Source organism: Erithacus rubecula (assembly GCF_903797595.1).
Source record: "Erithacus rubecula genome assembly, chromosome: 3".
Lineage (NCBI taxonomy): Eukaryota > Metazoa > Chordata > Aves > Passeriformes > Muscicapidae > Erithacus > Erithacus rubecula.
In genome coordinates, this window is record NC_136689.1 from 137,845,359 (window position 1) to 137,863,163 (window position 17,805).

Here is a 17,805-nt window from a genome sequence, read left to right on the forward strand (position 1 = left end):
CCAATAGTCCAGGAGTCCATGATTCCATGATCCCATAATTCCTTGATTCAAGGATTCCCAATGGTCAGACTTGATGATCCTGAAGCCTCCTCCAACTTCAATCGGTCTGTGACCCAGTAACTCCATAATCCCAAAGTTCCATAATTCTGTGATCTTAAGACCCCGTAACTCCACAATTCCACAAGTTCCTGGCTCCATGATCCCATAATCCTCAAAGCTTGAATTTGGAAATGTTGCCCAGCCTCAGTGATGCCATTATTCCATGATTCCATGACCCCATCAACTCAAAATCCCAGGATTTTCAGGGGTTGAACTTTACGATCATGGCACTCTTTCCCAACCTCACCTATCCCACAATCCCATGATTCCAGGGATGCAACCCCAGCTCTCATTCCCGGCGTTTCTTCCAGGAATCCCAACATTTCTAGCTCCCACCAATCCTCCCTTCAGCCTCACCTCTCCATTTTCTCTCCCGCCAGTGACCTCAAGGATCGGTTGGAAAGTTTGGAATTGGCTTTCTGCTCCCTCCTTCCCGCCGATCTCACCTTCCTCTCCCAAAACTTCCACGCTCCAGCCCTCAAAAGGTTGGATCTGAGTGGCCACAACATCCCCCAAGGCCTCCTGGAGCCGCTCCAGCTGCTCCTGGAGGAATCCTCAGCCTCCCTGCTGCACCTGGAACTCACAGATTGCCACTTGGCTGACTCCCACCTGGAGGCTCTGCTCCCAACGTTCCTGCGCTGCTCCCGCCTGCGCTTCCTGGGACTCTACGGAAATTCCCTGTCCACTGCTGTGCTCAAGAATCTGCTCCAGAAAACCTTGGAGCTGCCAGATCTCCATCTGGTTGTGTATCCCATCCCCAAGGATTGCTACAGGCTGGAATTGTGGGGCTCTGTTCAGGGTCTTATAGAGGATGAGGACCTTGTGACGGTGACCACTGCGGAGATTTCCCAGCTGCTGGCAAATTCTGGGAGAACTGACCTCGTCTGGACTGACAATCCCGACAGCCACGAAGCCCCAGACTACTTCTCCTTGTGATTTAGGAAAACCTCAGAGGCAGGAAAAGCTTGAAGCCTCCATTGTAAAAAAGCGCTGCCTCCTCTTTCTCAAAATCTGTGTGTTTTCCACCTTATCCTGGTGCCTCATTCCAGTGGATTTTTCCTTTAATTTAAGTGCTTTTCTAATGATGATTGAGAGAGACACAGGGACTACTGACTCGTGTTCAGAATTCCAATTTTACTGTGATCTACATATGCACATATATCATTTTCAGGAAAGCCAGTAATTTTTTACTATGTTTATTGGTTAAATTTCACACAGATAAACTTCACATTTCTTTAAATTTCTGTTTAGTTAAATCGTCTTTCCTGTCACCAGTCCTGATCAGATCTTCGTGTAATTTTCAAAACTCTGTTGGTTCTCACCAAGAGCTTGGTTATCAAACTGCATTTGTTAATTAAATCTACAAGTGCTATCAGTCTCAGTCTCCACACTGCCTGGTTTTGTTTGTTTTCCACCTCATCCTGATGTTTTTCTGCCCCATTCTGAAATTTTTGCCTGGTTTTGTAGCTTTTCTGCCACGTTTTGAGGTTTTTCCTCACTATCCCAATGGTTTTCCTCTCATGCCAATATTGCCCCCCTCATCCCAGTATTTTGCTGCCTCATCACAGTATTTTTTACCCCATGACATTATTTATCAGCCCAACCTGGTATTTTTCTGCCTCATCCCTGCTGGAGGGATTGAGGGAAATCTCAGAGAGTGAACTGGGGGAGGGAAAATTTGATTTGGGGTCTTGTTATCCTGCTCTGATCCTGTTGGAAAGAAACTCATCCTATCCCAGATGCTGAGTCTGTTGTGCCTGGATGGGATTTGCTGAGGGATTTTCTCAATCCATATCCCGATCCATGAATCCTCCATGATTTCCTTCACTTCCATCCCATTTTGGAGTTTTCCCACCTAATCCTGGTAGTTGTCCACCTCATTCTGGGTTTTTTTCACTTTTTACCACTGTTTTTCCACCTCAGTTTGGCACATTTTTCACCTTTCCCCAATGTTTTTTCCTCTCATCCCAGTGTTCTTCCTTCTCATCGTTTTCCCTCTTTTTCCCATTCTTTTTCCACCTCATTTTTCTGTTTTCTGCCTTATTTTGGGATTTTCCCCTCATCCCATTATTTTCCCCCTCATTCTGGCGTTTTCATCCTCATTCCAGTTGTTTTCCACCTCATTTTGGGTTTTTATTTTTGCCTAATCCCAATATTTTCCCCCTCATCCCAGTGATTTTCTGCCCAGTCCTGGTGCTGTTCTGCTGCATTTTCCTGGTATTTAACCTCTTTTCAGTGGTCTTTCCACTCATCATGGTGTTTTTCCCTATTTTTTTTGGTGTTTTACGACTTCATCCCAGTTCCACTGAATTTTAGTATTTTGGGCCTTATTCTAATGGTTTTTTTTGCCTCACCTTTGGTGCTTTTCCACCTTTCTTTTGTTTTCATTTTCACTTCGTTATTTTCCAGCTCACTTTGGTGTTTTCCCCATCTTCCAGATATTCGCCCACCTCAGTTTAGTTTTTTTTCCCTCCTCATTTGACATTTTTCCCCTCTTCCTGCTACTTTGTCCCTCATCCTGCAATTTTTCCACCTCAACCTAAATGTTTTTCTACTTCATCCCAGAGACTTTTCCCTCATCCTGGTATTTTCCTGCTCATTTTCCAACTTCTTCCCTCATCCCGCTGCTTCTCCCGGTGCCTGTGGGGCCCTGAGGGCCTGGAGGGGAAAATGTGGGAAACTGAGGATGGAGGGGGCATTTATAGGGGATCTATGAGGGCACACAGTGCCAGGAGCCACCCATAGGAAATTTTTATGGGGTCACTGAAGCTCTGGAGGGCTCTGAAACCCTTTAGGGAACATCTGGGGGCTTCTATAGGGTGGTCTTGGGATTTCTGTAGGGTCTGGAGATCTATAGGCGCCCCTATAGCAAGAAGGATTTTTTGGGATTTGGAAATTGTAGTTTTTGGTGGAGATTTCGAGTGTTTGCAGAGGAATCGGGGCTTTTTGTAAATTTGGGGCTTTTTTGGTATATGGGAGTTTTGAATTTTTAGGGTTTGGGGTTTTTTTGGGGTGGATATGGAACTTGGGGCATTTAAGAGGATTTTGGGTTTTTGACAGAAGAAGAGGTTTTTTGGGGATTTGGGCTTTTTTGGGATTTGAGGGACTTTTCACAGAATTCACAGAATTTTACTGGGTTGGAAGAGACCTTCACGATCATCTAATCTAACCCCTGCCCTAACATTTAAACTAAACCAGGCCACCAATTGCCACATCCAGTCTTTTTTTAAACACATCCAGGGATGGTGGCTACACCAACAACTTGGTCAGACAATTCCACTACTTGATCACTCTCTCAATGAAAAACATTATGGCTTTTAAGGAGTTGGGGATTTTTGGAATTAGGAGATCTTTATGTTTTGGATTTTTTAGGGCTTGGAGCTTCTTGTGGGTGAAATATGGGATGTGGGGATTTTCAGGGGATTTTGGGGGCATTAGAGGTTTTCTGGGCATTAGGGTTGTTTTGAGATTTGGGTTTTTTTGGGATTTGAGGGAGTTTTCACAGAATTCACAGAATCATTGTGCTGTAGGATCATCTAGTCCAACCCCTGCCCTCATACCTGAACTAGATGATGGCACCGAGTGCCACATCCAGCCTTGTTTTAAACACATCCAAGGACGGTGACTCCACCGCCTCCCCAGGCAGACCATTCCAGTACTTGATCACTCCTTCCATGAAAAACTCTTTCCAAATTTCCAGCCTAATTTTCCCTTAACGCAGCTTGAGGCTGTGTCCTCTGGTTCTGGAAGTTGTCCCCTGGAGAAAGAGACCAACCCCACCTGAGCACAGCCACCTTTCAGGGAGCTGTAGAGAGTGAGAAGGTCACCCCTGAGTCTCCTTTTCTCCAGGCTCAACAAGCCCAGCTCCCTCAGCCGTTCCTCACAGGGTTTGTGTTCCAGCCCCTCACCAGCCTCGTTGCCTCCTCTGGACGCGCTCGAGCGTCTCAACGTCCTTCCTAAACTGAGGGGCCACAACTGGACACAGCACTCAAGGTGTGGCCTCAGCAGTGCTGAGTCCAGGGCAAGAATGACCTCCCTGCTCCTGCTGGCCACACCATTCCTGATCCAGGCCAGGGGCCACTGGCCTTCCTGGCCACCAGGGCACTCTGCTGGCTCATGTCCAGCTGCTGTCCATCAGTGCCCCAGGTCCCTTTCTGCCTGGGCACTGTCCAGCCACATGACAGATGTTATCATTCAAACCATCACTATCAGAAACCAATTATTTCCTAATTATAATTCATGAGAAGCGTTTATTGGCCTACCAGGTATCTTTCATAGTTCTATTTCTCCCAAATATCCACTCTCATTTGCAATGCCAGTTTTTGAAACTTTTTTCTAGCTCCATTTCTCTCAACAATATCTGTCCTATTCCATGTCATTTCTAAATCAGCATTTCTTATCTCCAAGTTTGCACACAGTGTGAGCCTTCTGGCAGGCCCTGAGAACTCTCTACAAATCCATTTCCCACAGGCAGCAGTGAAAGGAGATCGTTCAGCTGTTCACACCACAGAGCCCTGGAACCACTGATCAGCTCAAACACTGCGGGCAGGAATGGCTCTGCACAGACTCATCCTTTTCTCAGGGTTCCATTTGGTTACACTCACTTGTACCACCCCCAGTTTTTGATGTGTAGAAACCATTCCTAATAGAAACCCCCAAACCAAGCGGGCAATAAAAACACGGCAAACAACACACAGCAAACCTCACTAGTGTGAAAACCTGCAGCCCTGCCTGCCCGCTCTGGGTCATTTTGGGAAAGCCCAAGAAGAGCCAGGACCCCGCTGAAACAAACCTGATCCATTCCAGGGACTGCCAAAACTAACTGAAGGATCCTCTCACACCCCAAAACGACCCCGAACACACCTCCAGCAATCCAGAAATTACTCTACAGAACGCCCCAAATACCACCTGTACTCCCCAAATCAGTGCCCTACAATGTAGGGTTCCAAAATGACCCGATAGATCCTCCCGCCGGTAATGTAAAACTCCCCATAGAACACACCAAAACAACGCAGGACCCCTGAAAATGAACCTCCTCTTCTCTTCAGACCTCCAAAACCATCCACCCCTCCCATCATCCCAAAACCTCCTCAAGCACCCCACCAAAGACCCTCAAGAAGACCCCAAAACCCTAGGACCGCCGAAAGCAAATCCGGACATTCCAGGACCCCCTTAAACCATCCTAATGACCCCTCATCACCCCAAAAACACCTCGAGGATCCCCAAACCAGCACCGCCCCCCCCCTTCCCCCCCCCAAATTCCAGGGATTCCCCACAGGGATTTCCCCTCTCACAAATCCCCGCCGCGACCCCTCAGGAGCCCCTGGCTGCGTTTCCGCCGCCGTTCCCGCAAGAATTCCGCTTCCCAGCGCTTCAGCAGCACCTTCAGCTCCTGCTGCCGCTCCATGGGCGCGGGAACCGGGATCGGGATGGGGATCGGGGTCTGGGATCGGGGATCGCGATTGAGGGAGACTCGGGGGGAAGCCCAGAGTCGCTTTAGCAAAGCGGCCGCCAATAGAAAAGCGGGAGCTGTTGATTGACAGTAAACGATCCAATGGAAAGCCGGACTGTCAAAGCGCCTTTCAACGTCACTGTTGAGTAAAGGAGAGTTAAATAAAACAATGACAGAAGCTGTAATATCAAATTAACTCGCCCCCTGGGTGGCTCTCGCTCGCTGATTGCTTGTTACAACGCGCAGACACGGAAGTGAAGGTTCTGTCCGGGCTGCGGAAGGAGTTGGGGCTGCGGGCGGTGAGTGGGGGGCGCCGTGTTGGGTGGGCGGCAGGGCCGGTTTTGAGGATCCCTGAGGGAACTTTGGGATAATTTTGGGATGTCGGTGGGAATTTCTAGATTCCCGGAAGGGTTTGGCATCGGTAATGCATTTTGGGTTGCCCCTTGTGGGGTGGGGTACTCCGGGACTCACTTTTTGGGGAGCAGCGCTGGGGGTACCCTCACAACACCGCCTCCACCTTCTCCCACAGCTTCCCTTTTCTTCGGGATATCCTTGGATTCGGAGTTTCCGTGGAATTCCTCCCTTCTGTTTCTGCATCCTAGGGGTGAAGCGCAGAAAAACTCTCTATAATCCACAAAAGAAGTTATGAGTAGGTATGTGTTTATTCAGTGCTGAGGTGCATGGGGGATGGCTCCTCCAAAACCATGCACACCTTTGGCATCCTGCGCCTCTTCTTTTATTCTCCTCAAACTGGAACTACACAATACAACTAATACACATTCATTGCCTGTCTCCATAATAAATTTAGCTCCAAACCACTTTGCAGCTGCGCATTATTCCTCTCTGATCGCTCTGGTGTTCATCTTGGGGTCTTTGGGATGTAGTAAATAATCTTCCTCTCAGATGAACTTTTCATTTTGCCTCCTTGCCCGTGCTCTCTTTATCATCCTTTGGTCATCTTCTGGACTTTGATTCCAGTTTTCCTGGTTTCAGGGGTCTGAGGACTCCCTTATCCTGTGGTACCTTTGTCCTTGAATCCTGTCTGTGCACTCCAGCTCTTGACCTCACCTTGTAGCCTTGCTGTGCTTCTGTTCTTGTCAGCACTGTAAATGACAGTAAACACACAGTTCTGTCAGCCCGTTTTTAGTCAAATCATTTCTTGATGCTTGATTCTTAATTCTCAATTTCTCATGGCATGCCCCAATTTCACCAATTCCCACAGCTTCCCAGAATCCATGGATTCCCTTGTTTTCCTCTGCGCCCGCCACGTCGTCACCCAGGGCCCTTTTCCCGCCCTTCCTGCCGATCTCTATCCCGTTCTTTTCCAAGCGGCATTCCTGGATGGAAGACCCCTGGTCCTGCGGGATTTTGTGGCTTCTTGGCCTTTCCCAGTGCTCAACTTCCAGAAGCTCGTGGGGCACCTGGAGCTGCTCCAGGAGCACGACTGCCAGCTCTGCGAGGCCGTCATCCAGGCCGTGGTGTCGCAGCTCTGGCGGGAGCTGGAAGAGCCCGGTCACAATTTCAGGTGGGTTTTTGGGAATTCTGGAATGGCCACAACCTCTGTTCCTCCAATTACTCCATCCATCCCCATGCATCCTGATGGTTTGTTATTGCTGGGTTAAAACTGCAATAACAGTTTTAACATCTCTGGATGGCCAGACCCAGAGAATGGTGGTAAACGGTGCTGCATCCAGCTGGGGATCAGTCAGTAGTGGTGTCTTTCAGAGGACTGTGCTGAGCCCAGTTCTGTTCAATATTTTTACTGATTGCATGGATGAGGGTATTGAGACTTTTATTAGTAAATCTGGAGACAACACTAATCTGGAAGTTAGAAGGGCTCTGCAAAGAGACCTGGAATGGTTGGATGGATAGGCAGAGTCCAGTGGGATGAAGTTTAATAAGTCCATGTGCTGAGTCCTGCATTTTTGCCACACGAACCCCCCTAAATGTTACAGCCTGGGGGTGGTGGCTGGACAGTGCTCAGGCAGAAAGGATCCTGCGGGCACTGATGTACAGCAGCAGAACATGAGCCAGCAGAGTGCCCTGGGGGCCAGGAAGGCCAATGGCCCCTGTCCTGGATCAGGAATGGTGTGGCCAGCAGGAGCAGGGAGGTCATTCTTGGCCTGGACTCAGCACTGCTGAGGCCACACCTTGAGTGCTGTGTCCAGTTGTGGCCCCTCAGTTTGGGAAGGACGTTGAGATGCTCAAGCATGTCTAGAGGAGGGAACGAGGCTGGTGAGGGGTTTGGACACAAACCCTGTGAGGAATGGCTGAGGGAGCTGGGCTTGTTCTTCCTGGAGAAAAGGAGACTCAGAGCTGACCTTCTTACTCTCTACAGCTAAAAGGTGGTTTCAGTCAGGTGGGATTAGTCTCTTTCTCCAGGCTGCAACTGACAGAACAAGATGACACAGTCTCAAGCTACAACAAGGGAAAATTAGGAAAAAGTTTTTCATGGAAAGAGTGATCAAGTACTGGAATGGTCTGCCTGGGGAGGTGGTAGAGGCACCATCCCTGGATGTGTTTCAAAAAAAGCTGGATGTGGCACTCAGTGCCATGGTCTAGTTCAGGTGTTCGACTTGGGTTGGATTCGATGATCTTGAAGGTCTCTTCCAACCCAGTGATTCTTTAAATTCTGTGAATTATTCCCATTTTTCCAGCCTGCGCATGCTGGACATGACTCAACTCTTGGATTCTGTCACTGGCTGCACTACCACCGGGATGAACGTCTGTTCCAGCACTGAGATTTTTGCCAGGGCTTGTGTGGAGGTGTCCACAAACGAGCGGGAATTCCAGCGGCACGGACCTGAGCGGTTCGAACGCCGCTCTGGAGCTGGCACGTCCGTGGTCCCTCGGCAGGCCCCGGGTGTGGATATCCACACAGACCTGTTTGTCGATGAAATGTCCTACGATATCGTGTGCGATGCGCTCCAGTCCGGAGCCACCAGCTCGCTGCGCCTCAAGTGCCGCAAATTCACAGCGATGAACATCAGGGCAGCCGAGATTGTGACTTTGTTGGAATCTCTGGATCCATCCTTTCTACGGAGGGTTGTACTGTTCTACAATAGTTTGGAATTGACTGGGCTCTTGATGATCTTGCCACACCTCTTACGCTTCCCGGATCTGTGCAGCCTCAAGGTCCAGTGCAACGACGTGGATGTTCAGCACCTGACGCCAGAATCACAAATGACAATCCACAACGTGGCCAGGCAGCTGGGAATGCTGCCCAGCCTCCGGGAGCTCAGCCTGGAATACAACCAGCTCTCTGGGAATCTGTGCCAGATCCTCTGGTGAGTTCCCCTTGGAGCAGAGACTTCCCATGCCCTGGGGGGATTCCCAAGTGTTGGGCTTATGGATCTTGGAGGTCTCTTCCAACCTTAGTGATCCCATGATTCCAGGATTTCATTATGACAATATCCCTGTGGTTTCATTATCCCAGTAGTTAATGACTCAACATTTCCATTATCCCATAAATTCATGATCCCAAAATTCCATAACTCCAGGATTCCCGTGTTTGGACTTGATGAGTCTTGAGGGTTTTTTCCAGCTTGAAGTATCCATTCTTTCCAAGATTTCATTATTCCAATGTTCCCATGATCCCATGATTCCATTATCCCAGTAATTCCTGACTCAATGATTCCATCATTCCACAATTCCATGATCCCAAAATTCCGTAATTCCAGAATTCCCAAAGGCTGAACTTCAGGATCTTGCAGATCTTCTCCAATCTTAGTAACCCCATGCTTCCAGGATTTCATTATCCCAATATTCCCATAATTGCATTGTCCCACTCCTTGATTCCAGAATTCCCAAAGTTTGGATTTGGGGGTCCCTGAGATCTTTTCCAACTTTAGTGATCCCTGGTTCCCATGATTCCATTATCCCAATAGTCCAGGACTCCGTGATTCCATGATCCCATAATTCCTTGATTCCAGCATTCCCAAAAGTTGGTCGTGAACCCTTTTCCAACTTTAACGGCACTGTGACCCCGTATCTCCATGATCCCATAATTCCATGACTCCCTTATCCCAATATCTCATGATCCCATAATTTCATCACTCTGTGATCCCCAGACCCCATAAGTCCACAATTCCACAATTCCCTGGCTCCATGATCCCATAATCCAAGGATTCTAAAAGCTTGATCTTGGAGATTTTGCTCAACCTCAGTGATGCCAAATTCCAAAATCTCAGGATTTGTCAGAGTTGAATTTGATGAGTCTTGGAGATTGTTCCCAACTTCAGTCATTCTATCATTCCATGGCTCCATGATCCCATCATTCCACGATTCTACAACCTTGAACCTCATGGTCTCAGAGATTTTGCCAAACATTAGTGATTCCGTTATTCTGTAATTCCAAGACGCCACAATTCCAAAATCCAAGGATTTTCAGGGATCAAACTTGTTCTTGGAACTCCTTCCCAACGCTCCCATCCCACAGTCCCACGATTCCACAGATGCAATCCCAGGTCTTATTCCCCGCGTTTTCCCCAGGAATCCCGACATTTCCAGCTCCCACCAATCCTCCCTTGGGCCTCACCTCTTCCTTTTCCCTTCACCAGCAACCTGCAGGCTCCGTTGGAAAGTTTGGAATTGGCCTTCTGCTCCCTCCTTCCTGCTGACCTCATCTTCCTCTCCCAAAGCATCCACGCTCCAGCTCTCAAAAGGTTGGATCTGAGTGGCCATGACTTCTCCCAAGGCCTCCTGGAGCCACTCCAGCTGCTCCTGATGGAAACCTCGGCCTCACTGCTGCACCTGGATCTCATGGATTGCTGCATGGCCGATTCCCACCTGGATGTGCTGCTCCCGACGCTCCTGCGCTGCTCCCACCTGCGCGTCCTAAGGCTCCATGGCAATCCCCTGTCCACAGCTGCGGTCAAGGATCTGCTCCAGAGAACCTTGGAGCTTCCAGATCTCCACCTGGTCGTGTATCCTTACCCCATGGATTGCTTCAAGCCACAGCCGCCGAACTCTGGTTGGGATTTTATAAAGGATAAGGAGCTTTTTGCAGCGGCCAAGGCAGAGTTTTCCCAAATCTTGGTGAATTCCAGGAGAACTGACCTCATTTGGACTGACAATCTCGACGGCCATGAAGACCTGGACTTCTCGTTGTGATTTGGGAAAAGCTTGGTAACAGGAAAAGTTCAGAGCCTCCATTGAAGAAAAGCGCCATCTCCTTCCTGAATCCCGAGCATTTTCCACCTCATCCTGATGCTTTTCAGCCCCATCCCGATATTTTTCCATGGTTTTGTAGTTTTTCTGACACGTTTTGGCATTTTTCTTCCCAATCCCGATATTTTTTATCTTGTTCCGATATTTTCCCCCTCATCCCAGTATTTTTCTGCCTCATCCCAGTCATTTTTCTCCCGTTTCATTACTTTTCCAGCCTGTTCAAGTGCTTTTTCTAGTACATTGTGGCATTTTTCTGCCTCATCCCAGTATTTTTCCATCTCATTTCATGATTTTTCCAGCTCATCCCAGTGTTTTTTCCATCGGGATAGGATTTGCACGGCCAAATACCAGGAGGCTCAAAAGCTGGATTCCATGGGAAGCTGCTGGAAGCTTCTCCCGTGTCAGGCCAATCCTGTCAGGAACAGCGACAGCACCTCTGGAATAAGAATTGTGTCAGAAGCAGCTAATCCTAGTAATCATAGCACAGCTGGAATTCCAGAGCAGCAATCTGGGAAAGGAACAACTCCAGAGATGATTCCAAGGTGCTGGAGTGGAAATTCCCAAAATTCCATGCTGCATCCAAAGGGACACTCATCCTGGAGCTGCATCTTGGGAGGGACCTGCAGATCCATGGAAAAAGGAACAGATTCCTGGTAGGAATCCTATGGAGTGAAAAAACCTTTGGAGCAGGATATTCCCAAAGTATTGACCCCTTGGAAAAATCCATGCGGAATTGTCTTCCATGGGAACGACACACTCGAGAAATCCATGGAAAACTCTTGCCAGGGAATGGATTTGTGTTAGAAAATGCATCAAAAACTGACCTTGGGATGGATTAATGGAGAAATCCTTGGAAACCCTCCTGGAATGGCCCCAGCCTCCAACGCTGCTTGAGGGATTGAGGGCAAGCTAGGAGAGAATGATTTGGGGGAGGCGAAATTTGGATTTGGGGTCTTGTTATCCTACTGTGATCCCATTGGAAACTCATCCTATCCCAGCTCCTAAGTCTGTCGTGCCTGGATGGGATTTGCTGAGGGATCTTTCCTGATCCTTATCCCTGTCCTTAAATCCTCCATGTTTTTCTTCATTTCCACCTCATTATGAAGTTTTCCCTCCTAATCCTGCAGATTTTTCACCTCATTCCGGGGTTTTTCCACTTTTTAATGCTCTTTTCCTGTAGGAATCCTTCAAATCAGAGGGTTTTGGGAAAACTGCAAAACAGCAGAGACAACAGAATTGCAATTAGATCTCAGTGGAAAGCATAAGGCACGTCAGCTGAGAAGTTCTATGAGATGTAGAAAACAATAGAACAATTGTCTGTGTATTAACACTTGCCTAGAATAACTCTCTAAGCTGCAGGAAAGTCTATCTAGGAAGATATTAGTAGTTCTAAGCTTAATAATGGAACTCAGTGCATTGTATTTTAAGGCTTACAAGCAGGTATTGTATTTGAAAGAAGCAAGCACTGATTTAACCAAAGGTACATTTACATACAGTGGTTGGATAGAACTACTGTCAATATGATTTTGCTTTTGTGATTAGTCAAAAAACTTTCAAAGTGTGTTGTAGAATCTCATTCGGCAGCTGCTGCTGAGCACATGAGCTGCTGTGAGCTGCTGTCCCAACCATGCAATGAGACTAATGCTTGGAAGGAAAAAAATAATAATAAAGCAGCTCGAGACACATTCCACACCAGCCCCGTCCCGTTTGTGATTCTGTGCATAATCCAGCATTATTTTCCCACCTCATTTTGGGTGAGTTTTGCCTCATCCCGATGTTTTTTCATCTTTTCCCAGTGATTTTCCACCTTTCCCCAGTGTTTTCTCCCTCAACCTGGTGGGCTTTCAGCCTCATGTTTCTATTTTCCCCTCATCCCAGTGTTTTCCTACCACATCTCACTGTTTTGTGCCTCATTTTGATATTTTCCCACCTCATTTTCCTCATCCCATTCTCTTTCCCATCATTCCCGTGTTTTTTTCCCCTCATATTGTTGTTTTACACCCCATTTTTTTGTTTGTCTTATCCCAGTATATTCTCCATCATACAGGCATTTTTCCAACTCATTTTTGGTACTGTGAGCCTTATTCTGTTAGTTTCCATCTCATTTTGGTGATTTTGTCCTCATCTCAATATTTTCCCCCTCATTCTGGTGTTTTCTTTCTCATTTTGGTTATTTTCCACCTCATTTTGGGTTTTCTATTGTCTTATCCCAATATTTTCCCTCTCATCCTGGTGTTTTGCTACCTTTTTGGTAGTTTTTGTTTTTTGGTATTTTGGGCCTTATTTCATTGTTTTCCCACCTCATTTTGGTATTTTCCCCTTCATGTCAGTGTTTTTCCAATTCATTTTGGTGTTTGGGGCCTTATTCTGTCAGATTCTAACAGAATTGTGATATTTTTCCCTTATCCCTCTGGATTTTCCCACATCCCAGTGGTCTTCCACCTCATTTTCTTATTTTTTTGCCTCATCCCAGTGCTATTACACTATGTCCTGGTGGTTTTCTGCCTCATTTTGGTGTTTTATAACCCCATCCCAGTGCTTTTCCACCAAATTTTGGCCTTTCAGGCCTAATTCTAATGGGTTTTTGCCTCAGTTTTGGTGTTTTCCCATCCTGTATCTTTTTTTTAATTCTCCTTTTGTTATTCCAGCTGATTTTGGTATTGCTCCCATAATTTTTGTGTTTTCACCCAATTTTGGTATTTTCCCCCTCATGTTGCTCCCTCATTTTGGTGTTTTCCCCCTTATCTCAATATTTTCCCACCTCATCTTGTTGTTTTCCCTCCCTCATTTAACATTTTTCCCCTCATCCTGTTGTTTTTCCAGCCCATCCCAGGTATTTCTCTACCTCATCCCGGTGATTTTTCCCTCATCCTGCGAGATGTTACATAGTGATTCGTGTCATTACGAAAATACACCATGGAATCAATATAAACAAGAATACTCAATCCAAAGTAAAGCATGAACATGAGACACAGGAAAATCTAACAACTTATATTTGTTTAAATCACTTTGCTGTAAACCGTTGGCTTTTTGTTTTTAGGTATTTTTATGTTATTTTATCACTATAATTATGAATTGTATCCACTTTTTATGTATAAGGAAAACACACAGTTATGTGAACATGAACAGAATTTTCACTGCTGTTACCTCCTCACTTAGGAGTGTAATCTGACAACGTTTGAGCCTTTTCCAGACCTGATGGAGACTTGTAGCTACTGCTGCTTGAATGGTAGCCAGTGTCTTTGGGGTTGTTCAGGCTTGTACCCCAGCACTGTAAGCACAGCCCCACCAGAAACTGCTTTTAAAAGGGGCAGTGACCAGGGATAGGATGGATGTGTTGGCAGATTGTGATCTTCCTGCATCCCCAATGCTGCTTGCCCATTCCTTATCAATGAATTAATAAATTGCCTTATTGATTAACCTACCTGATTGTGGTGAGGAAATTTATGACAAATTTGGTGACACGATGAATTTCTGTATCTCGTAGAACTGATTCCACCTTTGGTGGCCTCGAGTGACTGTTGGCCTCTGCTAGGATAGGAAATTCATAAAACAGGGCACAGGCAAGGAATTCGAGCTCCCAAAGGAAAATTAATAAATTAGTAAATTACCTGTAATTTCTTGTGCACAAAGATTCAGGCTAGGACACTGGGCTTGGCTGGGTGGTGTATGAGTAGCCTGTGTTTGAGATGTAACATTATTACAAGGTGGGTGCAGAGTTCTTGTAGCCTCAGTTCAGACTTGCTAGAGAAGTGGCAGGCAAAGGAATGAAGCAAATGAAGAGGGGAATTTTAAATAAAATCAGGGGCTGGCAGTGTTTGTTGACAGGGCTTAAAATAAAGCAGGGGCCAGAGGTGTTTGTCAAAGGGATTTTATTTAAAAGGTCAGAGGCACTGAAGGCACCAGTTGGGAATGGATCAGGTTTGTAAGAAACCTCGAGACCCAGGTAGCAAGGGTTCAGATAAGAACCAGGGTTCATGCAAGAACCAGGGTACAAAGGATAAAGGGAGCACATTACCAGATACTCATCAGGACAGTCCCCTGTGGATCATGTTAAAACTATTGGCAAAAGAGACAAAAATAAGGAAAGAATGATTCAGTACTGTGTGGTTACATGGACCAGGGAAATGGTAAGACCTGACAATTTGTTTTGGTCCATGTATGAGTCTTTTGAGGGTTGGATAAGTCAGGCACAGAACAAACATGTAAAACAGAAAAAACCTTTTAATGGAGAAGGAAGTGAGTATGCAATGTATTGGTGGGGGAATGGGCCATCACTGTTATATGTTGTAAAAACCAAAGGGTGCTATATTGCAGCAAGTTGTTGCATTTTGCACTAATGGAGTTGGTTCAGCCCTCCCTTGACCCTCCCCTTTGTCTATGTCCTATTGGTTATGGTTTGGTTCCTATTCTCCCCTCCAACAGAGTTTAAAATTCCCTGCCATGTTCTGTCCTCTCTCTCTTTGCCCCTGGAATCTGTTCAGGAATAAATCTGTGAACTGTGTCCCAGGAAAAGGAACCTCCTTTGTATTTTACCTCTATTCTTTTTGGCTCATCATTCTCCAGTGGTCCAGAGCTAGCCCAAAAGGACTGGGGAGAAGAAAGAACCAACAGCTGACATCACACATGAGGACTTCTGCAACCTCGGAGACCCCATGCAGCAGCTGGAAATCCATGTGTGGACTACAGTAGCTTTTGGACTCTCAGTTACTTTGGTGGCAGCAAACTGCTTTTTGTGCTGCAAGCACCTACAAGGTTTGTACTGGCAGCCTGTCTCAGGCAGGTCTGTCCAGACAAAGTGTCATCACACAGCACTTGCAGGATGGCCAGGGGATCAGACCCAGCCAGCACCAGGTTTAGGAGGGGTAGGTCATGTTTGACCAACCTGATCTGCTTTTATCACCAGGTGAGCACCTGGTGGATGCAGGAAAGGCTGTGGGTGTTGTGTACCTGGACTTCAGCAAGAGCTTTGACACTGTCTGCCACAGCATTCCCTGGAAAAGCTGCAGCCCACGGCTGGGACAGGAACACTCTGCTGGGTTAAGAACTGGCTGGATGGGCAGGCCCAGAGAGTGCTGGTGAACGGAGCTGCATCCAGCTGGGATCAGTCACCAGTGGTGTCCCTCTGGGGTCTGTGCTGGGGCCAGTTCTCTTCAATATTTTTATTGATGGCATGGATGAGAGTAGCGAGCCTTTCATTAGTAAATTTGCTAAACTGGGAGCGTGTGTCCATCTGCTGGAGCAGGAGTGCTCTGCAGGGGGACCTGGAATGGCTGGATGGATGGGCAGAGTCCAATAGGATGGGGTTTTATAAGTCCAAGTGCTGAGTCCTGCATTTGGGCCAAAATAACCCCCTGAAACGTTACAGGCTGGGGACAGTGAGGCTGGACAGTGCCCAGGCAGAAAGGGACCTGGGGCACTGATGGAGAGCAGCTGGACATGAGCCAGCAGAGTGCCCTGGGGGCCAGGAAGGCCAATGGCCCCTGGATCAGGAATGGTGTGGCCAGCAGGAGCAGGGAGGTCATTCTTGGCCTGGACTCAGCACTGCTGAGGCCACACCTTGAGTGCTGTGTCCAGTTGTGGCCCCTGAGTTTGGGAAGGACGTTGAGACGCTCGAGCGCGTCCAGAGGAGGCAACGAGGCTGGGGAGGGGCTGGAACACAAACCCTGTGAGGAACGGCTGAGGGAGCTGGGCTTGTTGAGCCTGGAGAAAAGGAGACTCAGGGGTGACCTTCTCACTCTCTACAGCTCCCTGAAAGGTGGCTGTGCTCAGGTGGGGTTGGTCTCTTTCTCCAGGGAACAAGTGACACAACCAGAGGACACAGCCTCAAGCTGCGTCAAGGGAAAATTAATTGGCCAGTATGAAAAAGTTTTTTGTGGAAAAAGTGACCAAGTACTGGAATTGTCTGGTCAAGGAGTTAGTGGAGTCACCATCCCTGGATGTATTTAGAAAAACACTGGATGTGGCACTCAGTGCCATGGTCTAGTTCAGGGGTTGGGGCAGGAGTGGAACTCAATGATCTTGAGGGTCTCTTCCAACCCAGTGATTCTGTGAATTCTGTGAAAATTCCCTCAAACCCCCAAAAAAACCCAAATCCCAAAAATCTCAAATTTCCAAAAAGCCTCTAATCCTCCAAAAAACCAAATGCCCCCATAACTCCATATCCCATATTCCATTCTGAAAAACCCCCGAACTATAAAAAAATCAGAGTCTCAAAAACCCACAAATGCAAAAAAAAATCGTCAAATCCCCAAAATACACCATCTCCAAAAACCCCCAAATACCCCTAAAAGCTCGAAATCCCAAACACCCCAAATCCCCCCAAAAACTCCGAATTACACGAAAACCCCAAATTGCAGAAAACCCCAACATCTTCCATACCCTATAGATCCCTAATTCCAGGCCATTGACATCGAGGAAGCTCCGCAGGAAATCCGCAGTGAGATTGGGGGAAAAAAATCTAACGATCCTTACTGACTTGTCCACGATGATTCACGAAATAAAAACATTTGCGGGTTCCAGACCCCTTCCACTGTCCCTGCAGGTACCGGGGCCGCAGCAGCGCCCCCACCCTGATGGCGACAGCCACCGGCGACCCCCGACACGGCCGGGCCACCTCCCTGTCGCGACAGGCGACAGCGACAGCAGCGCCACCGGCGCCACCCGGATGTGGCCAATGGGGAGCGGAATGTGTGCGCACCTCGGGTGCTGCGGGGGGAAAAGGGTCTGGGGGAAGGAGAAGTGGAAGGAGAGGGGCTGGGGGAGGGACTCGCTGCTATAGGGGCGCCTATAGATCTGCAGACCCTATAGAACCCCCAGACCGCCGTGTAGACCCCCCGGAGCTTCCTTATAGACCCTTAAAGAGCTTCAGCGACCCCATAAAAATCCCCTATAGGCGGCTCCTGGCGCTGTGTGCCCTCATAGATCCCCTATAGATGCCCCCACCTTCTGTTTCCCGCCATTTTCCCCTTTTGGCCCTCAGGGCCCCACAGGCACCGGGAGAAGCAGCGGGACGAGGAAAAAAGGTGGAAAATCAGCAGGAAAATGTCGGGATGAGATAGAAAAACACCTGGGATGGGGTGGAA

General features: G+C 47.6%; 1 protein-coding gene across 9 annotated transcripts in view; it reads left to right on the forward strand.

Moving 5' to 3' along the window:
- LOC306800227 (leucine-rich repeat-containing protein 14-like) overlaps positions 1–11,633 on the forward strand; it is a 28,360-nt gene extending 16,727 nt beyond the window's left edge. For 3 of the 9 annotated variants that reach the window (XM_079302167.1, XM_079302170.1, XM_079302168.1), the window contains exon 5: positions 480–1,447. In XM_079302167.1, coding sequence (XP_079158293.1) covers positions 480–1,035 — 556 coding nt within the window. In that variant the 3' untranslated portion in view covers positions 1,036–1,447. Of the gene's footprint in view, positions 1–479; positions 1,453–6,773; positions 7,077–8,208; positions 8,839–10,110 lie in introns of those variants that run through there. The other 6 variants (XM_079302172.1, XM_079302166.1, XM_079302169.1 and 3 more) reach the window with 4 other exon arrangements.
- Positions 11,634–17,805: the final 6,172 nt, after the last annotated feature.